We start from the raw sequence: 13,394 nt of genomic DNA, 5'->3' as shown, positions 1-13,394 counted from the left end.
CATAATTCAGTAGCAATTAACAACAACTTTTTAAGATAGATTAGTCAAATGAAATCAATTCAATGAGCACTGATTGGAAGTTTAACAAACATGAAAACATAGGTCGTGACTTTAAAGAGCTGAATTTATACAATTTACAGAGCTTACAACAGTATATAGAGAAGGTAAGGCACAGAACCAGTGTAAGGTATTCTGAAAATACTTTAAAATAAGAAACCATATATATTTTTTTATATATATATATGTAATGGAGTATTATTCAGCCTTAAAAAAAAAAAGGAAAATCTTGCCATTTGCGACAACACGGATGAACCTGGAGGGCATTATGCTAAGTGAAATAAGCCAGACAGAAGACACATACTGCATGGTATCACCTATACGTAGAATCTTCAAAAGAAGAGTAGAACTCATGGAAACAGAGAGTAGAATGGCGATTGCCAGGGCCTGGGGGGGTGGGGGAAATGGAGAGAGGTTGGTAAAAGGGTACAAACTTTCAGTTATAAGATGAATAAGGTCTGGGGATCTACTGTGTAACATGGTGACTATAGTTGATAATACTGTATTGTATAATTGAAATTTGCTGTGACAGGGGAACTTAGGTGTTCTCACCAAAAAAAAAAAAAAAGGTAACTATGTGAGGTGATGAATGTGTTAACTTGATCATGGGAATCCTTTCACAATGTATACATATATCAAATCACCATGCTGTAACTTTAAACATATTATAATTTTATTTGTCAATTATATCTCAATAAAGCCAAAAATAAAAAACAAAAACACCAAGAAACTACCATCCTATGATGAGTCTTCTGTTGTTAAATAGCTGTGAAAAAACCACACTGTGCATTTATATGCAGCAATATTCATAATTTAATATGCTCTGTCAACATTAAACATTTAAATATATACTCCTAAGAAAAATTTGTCTGGTCTAGTATATTTCTACAAGCTGCATGTCAAGAGTAGGGCAGAGATGAGGAAGGAAGAACAGAGAGGAGACAGGAATTTTTTTCTAAGGAGAGAAAAAGGAAAGGGTAAAGAGATGAATGGAACAAGGGGAAAATAAAGGGGGGAAAAACCTGAACCCAGAGGGAGAAGAATATATTTAAAACGTAATGTATTTGTTTATATAAAAGATATCACGTCTTTGTTTCGCAACATGAAAATATACACATGAAAAATAAGACAAATGCTGTCTTTCCCTCTCTCTCTCCCCATATGTAAGTATGTGCGTGTATACGTATGCACATATATAATTATTTTTTGGTAGCTTACCAGAAAAATCTTCTTGAATCTCATGGCTTAGCTCTGGAAAAGAAAAACACATTCAGTTAAAATATAACTTCAATTCATACAGTCTATGAACACCATATAAGATCATTTAAATGGTTCTTTTACGCACCATTTCAAATCCCTCAAGATAAGTAAAACACATTCTGAGAGACCAAAAGAAAGAAATTGTAAACAACCAAAACGTAGAGTCATATTATTTAAATATATACTAATTTCTTCGATTTTTCCATTTCTCTTCCTATTAATTAAAGAATAAATACTCAATTGCCCACAAGTGGGTAACCACACTAGTCCAAAGCATGGTCCTAGTCTGACAATCCTACAAACCGAGAGGGGAGCAGAGTGTGGAGAGAGGCAGCACCTGCAGCGTGCATGCCCAGCGTGTGTACACATATATACGGGAACGTAGGCCAGGCGCGGGTCTGGCTCTGTTTTTCCATTCTCATTGTTTTCTAAAGTTGAATATTAATTCAGTTATTGAGAAAAAAATTACTGAGTATCTATGTGTGCCATGCACTTTCTAGGTGTTATGGATACAACAGTTAGTGAAAAAGGAAAAACCCCTGCCTTTATGGAACTTAATTCCAGAAGAGGGAGATGCAAGAAATACTTTCACAAACATCTGCTCTAAATTTCACTGTGTTAATGGTTATCTGGATCTTACAGTTTTGTATTATTTTAGTCTTTCCAATCCAATATTAGCAACCAACAGTTTCACATTTTTGACTGTGAAATTTTTGTTTCTTTTTTATATGTGTGCTAGATATAGTTAGCTACAGTGTTAACAAAATTAGCCACAAAGTACTTGAAACATAGTAGATGCTAGCATAGAGGTTTTACTTAAGAAAAATCATGACAGTACCAATGAATAATATATACTTTTCTAGATATTTGAGTGTTTGGTTAAAACTCTCCTACAAGAGGCAATATACATTAGATCTTATGCTAACAAAAAATAGGACATATTTCTAGAAGAAAGGTTTAAGTTTTGAGGTTGATTAATGAATGGGGGAAATACAAAAAAGAAGAAACATTTCATTTATCAGCTCTGATCAAATTCAGGACTAAACGTACTTCATTAATATAGTAAAACCACAGGCAAAACCCTGAGTCAGCCGAGCTCTAGAGAATTCCAGTCTTTGGTTTGCAAAAGTAAACGAAATGTTCTTTACATAAGAATGCATGCTTAACACATAGTTTTCATATTGTTGTTGCTTGTTTCATTTCTACCTTCTAACTAGAAAAACATCATCATCCTAAAAGGAGAAAAGGGTGAAATCCTAGAGTCATTATGGGTGAGAAATGGATTAAGAATCTGGTATCTCTGATTTCAGATTTTAGTCCTGATTTCTTTCTTCTGATAGATCCGTACTCTCTCAAAACAGACAGAAATGAATTGTATGGCTGGTCTTTGGCCACGAAGGGATAGGCAGCTGGGGGATACAACACAACCTTGTAGTCCATGCAGCTGTGGTGTTGCCTCTGACTTCCCGTGACAGAGCTGGCAGGAAACAGGCCAACTGGCACCTAGTGACGGGTGCTCAGTAGGAGTGTGGGACAGACAGGCCTCCGATTTGTTTGTAGCTATCAAGTAAAAGAGACTTACGAAGCTAGGCCAACAAATATTTCATATTATTGTTGATTCTGACTGCATCTAATTGTTTAAACTTGGGAAAGGTGAGGTTGTACTGCCATTTGCTAGCACTTTCATTAGTATAAAGAAATAGAAAAAAATGACAAACCAAAATGACAACAGCAGACAAAATTTTACCTAGACTTTAGACCAAGTTATTGCCATACTTAAAGGAAACTGGAGTTGTTTCCATTAATAAAGAATAAAGTACTTACCAATATCTATAAGATACGAATAATCCTTGATAATTGTTTCTGCTCTAAAGGAATCATCCTGATGATCAACTATTACTGAGTCTAAAGTGATATCCTTAAATAGAAAGCAAAAAGAAAGATTAAAAAGTAAATTTGTTCCCAAACTTCTACAACTATACTTTTAAGATGATCAGTGGAAGTTCATATGGCACTTCTTCACAGAACGCACAAGCTAAATAAGCGTGACTGTTTTTTCTCTCACACGACCCAGTTGTCTTTCAAAGCACATACTGCAATTTTAATTACATATTTTTTTCTGCTTAATATCTACCTTACCCACTCATCTCTAAGCTCTAAGTAAGGGACTGTCTTTACAATATCACTTGGTCTGAGCAGTGCTCAATAAATATTTGTTGAATGATAATTTGGAAAACAAAATTAGAGTCAGACCAGAAGGCAAGATATTTGTGTTCATTTTAATCTTTCCACTATTGTGTGATGCTGGGCAAATTACACAACCTCTCAACCTCAGCTTATAAAGAAAAATAAATTCACTAACAAATTTTTAGACGTCTCTTACTTCTACATAGCCTTGGTGCAAGTTATTTTGGTACCTACGATTTGCACCATGCAGTGAACACATCATTCCACGTAGAAACCTTCCCCCTTCCCTTAGTCATCCATCCTCTGTGCCTCACTGATATTACCAAGGGGAGTAGACCTCAACCTCCCGAGGCCCTGCCCTCTTGGTTTTGGACTGCATGATGAGGAGCCAATAACGAGAGACAGTGGAAGGAGGGACAAGCAGGGCCTCTGGCCCTCGTGTCTGTACCAGGCAGAGGCTGGTCACTCCTGCAGGATGACCAAACCACGCGGCAACAGTCAGACACTCAGCAGCTCAGATGCAGTCCTGCTACTACAGAAGGAGCATGCGTTCTCAGAAATTCCTAGCTGCCAGAACTTATCTTTAAATCTACACGGCTCCTCAAGTGTGAGAACCTTGCCAGTTGGAGATGTTGTTAAGTTGTCTGCTTATTTATCTGATTTCCCAGCTGGACTGTAAGCCCCATGAAAGCCAAGTATCTATGTGTATCTGGTCCATCATGAGATCCCTGAATTCTAACAGAGTGCTGCAAAGCAGGTGTTCAATAAATACTTACTAAATGAATTAACTCCTTAATTTTAGTTTCAAGAGAGCACATGAACCCCATTAGTGGTTTAAGCATACTGAGAAACAGTAGTACAATCTCTCCCGTCTCTCGAAACCCAATTTATGTGCAGAAAATTAGTTCTCATGGTGATGTTAACTGGGATTCTCACTTTTGTTACTCATACATTTTAAAAAAATGACAGAAAAGCATGTAAAATACTTCCTAGCCTAGTTTTTTTCTAAGAGGCTATAGCATGGTTGTTAAGACATATACTCTGGAGCCATCTTGCCTGGGTTTAAAATGCTAGATCTGCCACTTACTGTGTGACTTTGGGTAAATTACCTAATCTTTGTTTCCTCATCTGTAAAATACAGATAACGAAAGGACCTACCTCATAGAGTTGCTGTGAGTAAATAAGTTAATACAAGAAGTGTGCTTAGAAAAGTATCTGCACATAGCTAACATTTATTATTTACTTTTTTTTCTGATTTTAAAGATGTTTACCTTCTGCTTAGTATATATAACAATGGTGACCAAGGAGTCAGTTTGGAACCAGTCATAGCTGTAAAATATTAAACAGAGAATGAATAATTATATCAACAATCATGTACATTATATATATTAAATCACTAAATGTAAGATTTAAGAATACATATGGTTTAAAAATATAAAATACAACAGAATAAATATATGATTTTAAATATAAGGCTTAAAATCTACAGTGAGAAATATCATCCTCTAGATAAACTTTTTCCTAAATAATCAGTGGTCTTACCATTATATAACTGGCCATTATTTCCAAATTTAAAATACTTCTACTTCCACGTGTTCCAACTTGGATAAAGACAAACAATATCCTTGATAAGATACTTTTTATAAAGGTTACAAATCTTACTAAAATTTTCTTTTATCAGAGCAATAACACAATACAACATATTTTCTTAAGGAGGATGACAAAATCCACATGCTTATGACCTTTGCTCCTCTCTGTCACAAATATATCATTACTCAAGAAATTAATTCAGCAAGGTTTTTTAATGGATCAACAGTAAAACTTAAGGTAAAGCTAAGCCTTCTGTTATGTAATAGCTGTAAACTAAATTATGGTATGGTCATATGATGGAATGCAGACAAAAATGCTTTTGCAGAGTATTTAATGACAAAGGAAATTGCTCATAAAATATATAGTAATACCAATAATATCAAAATAGAATAACATGGAAATAGGTATTGGTATTATATGAATCAAACTGGGTGGAATAAACCAAATATTAAGAGTGTATATCTAGGATTGATGGATTAGAACTGATTTTATCACTTTCTTTTGTATTTCTCTGTATTTTCCAAGTTTTCCACCATGAATGTATATTTTATACTCCAAAAAATATTTAATTAGTTTTTAAAAGTTGTGGTGTTTAAAATGGATCAAACTTCAGTTGGTTAAAAATTCACGTTTAGAGGGCGGGCCCTGTGGCTTAGCGGTTAAGTGCGCGTGCTCCACTGCTGGCGGCCCGGGTTCGGATCCCGGGTGCGCACCGACGCACCGCTTCTCTGGCCATGCTGAGGCCGTGTCCCACATACAGCAACTAGAAGGATGTGCAACTATGACATACAACTATCTACTGGGGCTTTGGGGGAAAAATAAATAAAAAAAAAAAAAAAAAAAAAAAATTCACGTTTACGGAACAGCTCATTCTCCAACAACGCCTGATAAATGAGGCACTACAGTTCTTGTGTCAAAAAGTATGATTACTATAGTAAGCAATAAGTCAAACCCAGAGCTGTTTTATTTTTTTAAATGTGTATATTTTGATGTAGAACTGATTTAACTTTAAAAAAGTAAAACAAGAATGCATACCTTGGAGAACTAGGACCTTCTTTGGCAAGTGCATCTGTCACTTGGCTCTTGGGAAGCATGCCTTCACAAAGAAAAAACAAACAAAATAGCTACAGTCCATCTAGGAAGCATTTTTCTTTCTTCTTTTCAATAAACTCATTAAAATATTATAAAAGAATACAAATCACAGATGTACTACTCAACAAGTTTTCATAAAGTTAAAACATACCCTTGTAGCCAAAACCCTCCTTGTGCCCCCTTCCAAACACCACCCCTTCCCCAAGGGTAACCACTATTCTAACTTTTAACATCATGATTAGTTTATGCCAGTATCTGACCTTTATAAAAATGGAACCATAAGACATGTTGTCTTTTGGTCTGGCTTTTTTTTGTCCTGCATTACAGACATTATAGTTCTTATGTCAAATAAGCATGATTGATAGTAAGCAATAAATCAAACCTAGAGGTTTCTGAGACTTTATCCATGCTGTTGAATGCATCAGTAGTTTTTTCCTTTTCATTACTGAATATTATTACATTGTATAAATATACCAAAATTTATTCATTCACCTCTTGATGGACATTTGGGTTGTTTCCTGTTTTTGGCTATTATGAATAGCGCTGTTATAAATATTCTTACATATGTACACGTACACTCTTAAAGAACATATATCCACATTTCTGGTAGGTATATAGGGTGTGTCTATGTTTAGCTTTAGTAGATCCTGCTAAACATTTTCCAAAGTGGTTGTACTAATTTAGACTTTTTACCAGAAGGGTCTGAGAGTTCCAGTTGCTCCACAACCTCACTGACACATGGTGTTGTCTCTTTCCATCTTAGTCATTCTTGTGGGCATGCATCAACATAGCATTTTAAAAGTCCACTAAAACTGTGGTTTTCAAATTGTTTTAGAAAACTCTGAGACGTGGAAGAACTCCAGAGATTCCATCAACATTAAGTATTTTCCTCCCACAACAGGAGTGCATTGTCTGTATCTGTAAGATCTCGTTTGGGAAAAAAAGAGTACAGCTGCTAAAAGATTTTTGAAAATCACTGCCTTAATTATATTTGTATTTCTCAAACTGTGCAGGAAAAAAAAATAATGTTTAGTCTCTGGTGAGTCTTGGAATTCTCAAATTACATATAGTCACAGTAACTATATAAAGTTAGAGTAGGGAGGCACCTTTGAGACAAGCTAGTTCAGAGGTTTTCAGGATTCTTTCTAGCCACAGAATCTTCTGTTTAAACCCAAGCTTAAGTGCAAGCTCAAGATGTCAAACAGCCATATTTTTTTGGATGAGGCTGAGCTCAGGGCTTACTCAGCTTCTCTCTTCCCATGTAATTCTGTAGAACATAAGTAATTTTCAGATAAACAAAGGAAGTCGTAGAGATGTGACATAACAAAGCCAAAGTTACGAACTAACTAGCAGTGAATGCTAAGAAGAATGCTCCACCACAAAAGTACAGGTGTAACAACAAGACCACAATAAGTAAAATGTATTTTTTCTAATATGACAAAAAACAATAAAAGGTAACCTTATTAAATTATTTGAGAAGCACTGAAAGATATTTTATTAAGAGATTAATGTCATTTACGTTTTGGAGGCCTCAGATATAAATAAAAAACAAATGCATCACAATCTAAGACTTTCATTAAGAAAACACTATCAACAAAATTCATAAATCATTAGTTAATTGTGATCTTATATGATCTGATTAGGACCAGGAAAACTGGATTTGAGCTCAGTGTCAGCACTGTGATCTTATGAAATCCACTGTTTCCTCTTCCTCAAATTCAAACTAGCAATGAAACTGCCCTGCAATCTCACAAGAGAGCAAATGAGACAATTTTCAAACATTCTAAAGCACTACACAGTATCGTACAAATACAACTTACTAGAACAGAATGATGTCATAGGCTGTGAAATGTCTCTTGATGTCAATATTTGCCAAACAAAACAAAACAAAACATCTTATGTATAAAATCATTCTGGAAAAGTTGAAGGAATCTGGGGTGAATGTGGGGCAGAATAAAATAATTAAAGTTAGGTGGACTGAATGAAACATTTTCGTCCCCAAAAGTGCTGATTGATGGACTGATGTCAATTAGAAGGGATCAAGTCTCTAGTAGAACACTATAGTACAGTCATGTGCCATATAAAGACATTTTGGTCCATGACAGACCGCATATATGATGGTGGTCCCATAAAATTAGTCCCATACAGCCTAGGTGTGCAGTAGGCTATACTATCCAGGTCTGTGTGAGAACTGTAAGAAAGGAAGAAATTTTCCTCTACCCTTCTAGGTTCTTCTGGCTGGTCTAAGAATTAAATTGACATGAGACAGATTAACAGGAGAAAAACGAACAAAAGTTTAATAACATGTACACATGGGAGAAACCCAGGAAAATCAAGTAACTGGTCAAAGCCCTCACCTTAAAGACCTTCCTCAGCTAAAGACAAAAGAAGATGTTAGGGGTGAGGAGAGTCAGGGACTTCCAAGACAAGGAAGGCAATTCATAGATAGGTGAAAAAGAGCAAAGATTTGGAAAACAAGTGTTTGGCCACAGAGAAACAGAAGAACACAGAGAGAAGCCCAACAAACAGGCTTTTCTAGGTTCCTGTCTACCACCTGGTTCATGTTATTCTAGGTGATAGTTCACTTCCTGAGACAGGTTTTTTGATCTGAATTCTTTTAGGCTGTTAAGGGGGAGGTAACAAGAAAAACTTTCTTAGTTTTTTGTTTCTGAAAAATAATCAGCCTAAAATAATCCTCACGTTAAAGACACACATTTTGGAGTGGCTCTTCCCCTTCAGTACATTTTATGATGTTCACACAAGGATGAAATCGCCTAATGATGCATTTCTCAGAAAATCCCTGTCGTTAAGTGATGCATAGCTGTAGTCTATCCCATTCAGTATTTTAAATAGCTGTTTGAATAATGACATGGAAGGCAAGCAGATCACATCTGCAAATACATAGGCTTACCACGTAGGCTTAAATGAGCTAATGAACATAAATATATATATTATAATCTCACAGGATCCAAGGTCATAAGGTAACTGTGCTGGCCAGGCCACTTGTGGAGTGTTATATTCCATTCTCAAGGCCACCTTTAACTGAGATATTAGTTAAGTGCAGTGCATCCAAAGGAGGGCAACAGGAAAGTAAAGGTTCTGGAAGCGATATGTGGCGGGGAAGTAAATGCCCAGTCCATCAGTTAGTCTTTAAGTAAAGGTTGTTTGTCTATATTGCAAAACAGTCAATCATCAGACGATGCCTATGATCAGTCCCTCACTTAATGCAGTGTTATACTATCAGACAAACAACTTCAGGTGTTAACATCACAAACTGCATAAATTAGTCTACATACAGACTATTTTCTCTAGTTAAAAAAGATAATTCATCTGGCAATCTATCTTGTTGGCTGAATTTCTAAAACTTTCTTGTGCAAACAAAGAGGAAAAAACCTATTTCTAAACATCCCCTAATAACATGGTTCAGTCAGAGTACCCCATGTATGCATTTCATAAAAATCAGTACTGACCATCACCCCAAACTTTTTTGGAGGGTAGGGGAAGTGCCAGTCATAATTCCAAGGCAAACTGAATGTCTGAAGAAGCCAGAGCTGCTGAGCCTGGAGAAGAGTAGATTAACAGGCTACTCATCATTTGTATGCAAACACTAGAGGTGAGTACCATGCCTGAGGGAGGTGGCTGGTTCAGTCTTGTTTCTGAGGGTGAAACTCCTAATCACTGCAGGTATTCAGGCTGAGGGCAGATGAACACACGTCCAGGGATGTTACAGAAGGGACTACTGTAAGAGTAACGGCTGGAATAAGGGATCTATAAAGCACTGTCAAATCCTCTCAGTTCAGACAAGTAAAAACAGCTTTTGCATAAAAAAAATCTAAATACCCTAGAGAATTCTGTGAAGGGATATTGTACATAATCATGTGAATATGATTCATTTTTTACTATAAATTTATAGGACTTACCATTTAAGACTTTCTTTTCCTCATGATAGTCTGTACAGTGATTTAAAAAAAAAGTTAGATAAGAATACCATAACATTAAAGAGAATATCAGTTAATATTATTGATTTAAAGATAACAGCTCTTTTCTTGAAGGGCTTTCTTCTAAAGAGAGAAGTGAGGCTAATAAACAGATGGCCTATGTTTCAAATAAGTAAGTTTCATCTCTGAAGACTGCCAGGCCATTTCTCCAGGTGTTTGTCTCCCACTTCACTGGGCTTTTGTCTACTTCTTTGGACATTTTTTTCTAATATCGTGGTTAATTTCTTCAGAAAGCATATAAAAACTCAAGTTTTGTCCAGGTTATCATATTCTAAATTAGTCAAAATTATCCAGAATTTATTAAACTTTATAAGTGAAACATATATGTTAACAACCCAAAGAAAGACACCTTATTATCTTTCTCTTTTCTCTAGGTCAGTACTTAAAATGATTATTGTTACTCCAAATTTAAATGGCCAAAATGCTGAAAATATGTTAAGACTTTCACTTGTATATTACAATGCAATTATTAGTGTTACAACCCAGAAAAAATTTAACAGGCATTTTCTTTCAGGAAGGCAGCCAACTCACAAATCTACCTTATACCTTGATCACCACAAGTGCTACACTATTTGGTCACAATAAAACCCTCAGCAAGTTGGCAGAGTTAAAAAAAAAAAAATAGGTAAATAAAATGACAAGCTAACATAAAATATCCAAGTAGTAAACTGACAGACATCACTTGTTAAGGTGACATCACCTTGTTTTACAGAAAAAGAAACTAAAGTACTTAAATCAAAGCTTTCAAATTTTTTATGTTCTGACTTTCACTCAACCAGAGATCCCATCATTACCTCCACTTCACTCACTTGTCATAAAATAATCATGATTAAGGAGGCCAGATGACCATCCTTTTTATTTATTTTCCCAAAATAGTTTCATAGCTGAAAGGGATCTTAACATACAGCAAATTATCATGTGATCCCCTATTTAAGACTGAAAGTCGGAAGTCAAGGACTTGAATGAAATCCACAGCTCTTCAGCAGCAAAGCTGAGATGAGACTTTGTCTCCTCTGAAACTTAGCATCCTATTTCTCACTATGCCATTGCTAGAGTTAAAACTTCCTGAAAAGACAAAAGACCTAAAAACCATTTAAGTTATACCTCAAAATGACCTTTGTTTATCAAATGCCAGACAAAAATCCAGTCACTACAGTTTGCAAGGGATCACTGATGTCCCTGCTTGGTCACTTACTTTCATCCAGTCAGTGTCATCTGTTTTCGCTACTGCAGTTGTGATTTTTTTTTTTTTATCTTAGACTAACTAGCAAACTCACAGTAACATAAGTATATTAAATCTATTTCATTGTACCACATAGCTGGCAGTTTGATGCATTTTATTTATCATGTGAAACAATTTGTTTTTGTCTAAGAGGTGCACAGATTTTGAAAAATTGCCCCACGTAATTTGTTTCTAGGGAAAAATATATATTATCTCATAAGATTTACTTCCTGCCTGATGTGAAATGACTTGAATCTGTCACAACTTTCTGGATCCTGCTAAATTAGTAATTTTTTCCCTGAGTCTTTTGTTAATACACGAAGTACCAGTAGGAAGAGAACTTCTACTTGATCTAAATTACCTTTAAAAACTCTACTAGTCTACTTTTGCAACTCTTTTCAAAAACTGAGACATAGAAATGAGACTATTTTTTACTATTAAGCATATTCACATCTGAATCGTTTTAGTCACATGAGAAACTTTCCTCTCAGACAAGAAATCTGATATTCTGTCTTGATAACTAATTCCATCATTTGGTTGGCTCCATGGCCAAGAGAATTTGTATTTTCTCATAATGTTGGTTAAACTGCATTACTTTCGTCTGATAGGAACCTCTGCTTTCTGGAGAGGTCAGAGTCATTTAGAAGGCTAGACTGTGACTTATCAGCATTCTACTCTTTGGTAAGAGGGCTGGGTAGGGATTTCTAATTGTGACCCCAATCTAGTTTACTTCTGTTGAGTGGAGCCACAGGAGGATCCCTGAGGTTATAGAAAGTAAGAAAAATTCTGTTTTACTAGTATGCTCATTCTTTTAATAAATATCTGTTGATCACCATCTTAATAGGGATATGACATAATATGAAACCATTTGAATAAAAAGTTAGGAAAATATGAATATATATTCAGTTTGCTTATACATGCATCACGACCATTTGGAAGGATTCACAAAAATAGTAACGTAGTTACCTTTGCGTGTGCATGGGACGGGAAAAGGGTAGATGGGAGACAGGTATGACAAGGGCACTTCTCATTCTTGAATCGTGTGAATGCATTACTTATTCAAAAAATTAAATGCACTGAATTAAAAATAAAATGTCAATATGTTCTTTTTAATACGATGTGATAAATGCTCTAAGAGAGAGATGCAGAAGGTGGTATGGAAGCACAGAGTGGGGGCATCTCTACTTGGAAGGAATTTGAAAGGATTCCATTGAGAAAGTAATATTTTAGCTATGTTTTGAAAATATGTAGGCATTTGTCAGGAGGCCCTGAGAAAAGAAAAAGTCTAGGAAGCCAAATGCTCAGCATTTATATTTGAATGTTTTACATTTGTCATGTAGCTACACACCTCATCTTCCCTTCTTCCTCTAAAGGTTGATATCATGTAACCATCAGATATGAGCTCAGTCTAGTTACCAGGTATCTTAGTCACAAAGCCCAAAATGTCCTATTCTATGTTCCCTTTAGCTTAGCCTTACCAGAAGACTCCTTGGCTCTCTACAATGTATTTAATAACCATTTTTCTCCAGAAATTCTTATGTATCTCCAAATGGAGCTGCTCATAACACAACTGAGGCCTAATTCCTGTTTTTGTTTCAAAAGTTATATACTCATTTCTCAAATCTTATAAAATTTAATAATTTCTGTATTTCTAAACTATCTTTACCTTTTACTTCCTTTATTCATCTTTGTAAACATCTTCTGACTCTCCTTTAAATTTTATACATCTTTCAAACTTCAACGCCCAGAATTATCCCTTCATCCTAGAAGCAGTTTACTAGTAGAATTAGAATAAAGATTTAATAGTTCAAACACATACTCTGAAAAATCCCAGGATTAAAAATTTTTTCAAGTACCAGAGTATGTACTTACTTACTCCTGGTCAGTTTTTTTCCCATTATTCATTTAGTTGTTCACAGCATAAACCGCATTTTTAGAAGTTTATATTTTCTCCCTAAGTAATCTATACTCGTCATTTTTGATTCAGT

General features: G+C 35.3%; 1 protein-coding gene across 3 annotated transcripts in view; it reads right to left on the bottom strand.

The window, feature by feature from the left end:
* Nucleotides 1-13,394, bottom strand: part of CYB5R4 (cytochrome b5 reductase 4) — an 81,429-nt gene that overhangs the window by 32,598 nt on the left and 35,437 nt on the right. For 2 of the 3 annotated variants that reach the window (XM_087443837.1, XM_004422080.2), the window contains exons 5-9: nt 10,107-10,136; nt 6,130-6,190; nt 4,776-4,833; nt 3,142-3,235; nt 1,276-1,308 (exon numbers count right to left, since the gene is read on the bottom strand). In XM_087443837.1, the coding sequence (XP_087299963.1) occupies nt 1,276-1,308; nt 3,142-3,235; nt 4,776-4,833; nt 6,130-6,190; nt 10,107-10,136 (276 nt within the window). The remainder of the gene's footprint in view (nt 1-1,275; nt 1,309-3,141; nt 3,236-4,775; nt 4,834-6,129; nt 6,191-10,106; nt 10,137-13,394) is intronic. The other variant, XM_087443836.1, reaches the window with a different exon arrangement.

This window comes from Ceratotherium simum, chromosome 19 (genome assembly GCF_057802395.1).
Source record: "Ceratotherium simum simum isolate JZ-2026a chromosome 19, ASM5780239v1, whole genome shotgun sequence".
Classification (NCBI taxonomy): domain Eukaryota; kingdom Metazoa; phylum Chordata; class Mammalia; order Perissodactyla; family Rhinocerotidae; genus Ceratotherium; species Ceratotherium simum.
The sequence above is the reverse complement of the archived record's forward strand: the minus strand, read 5'-3'. Positions and strand labels throughout refer to the sequence as shown.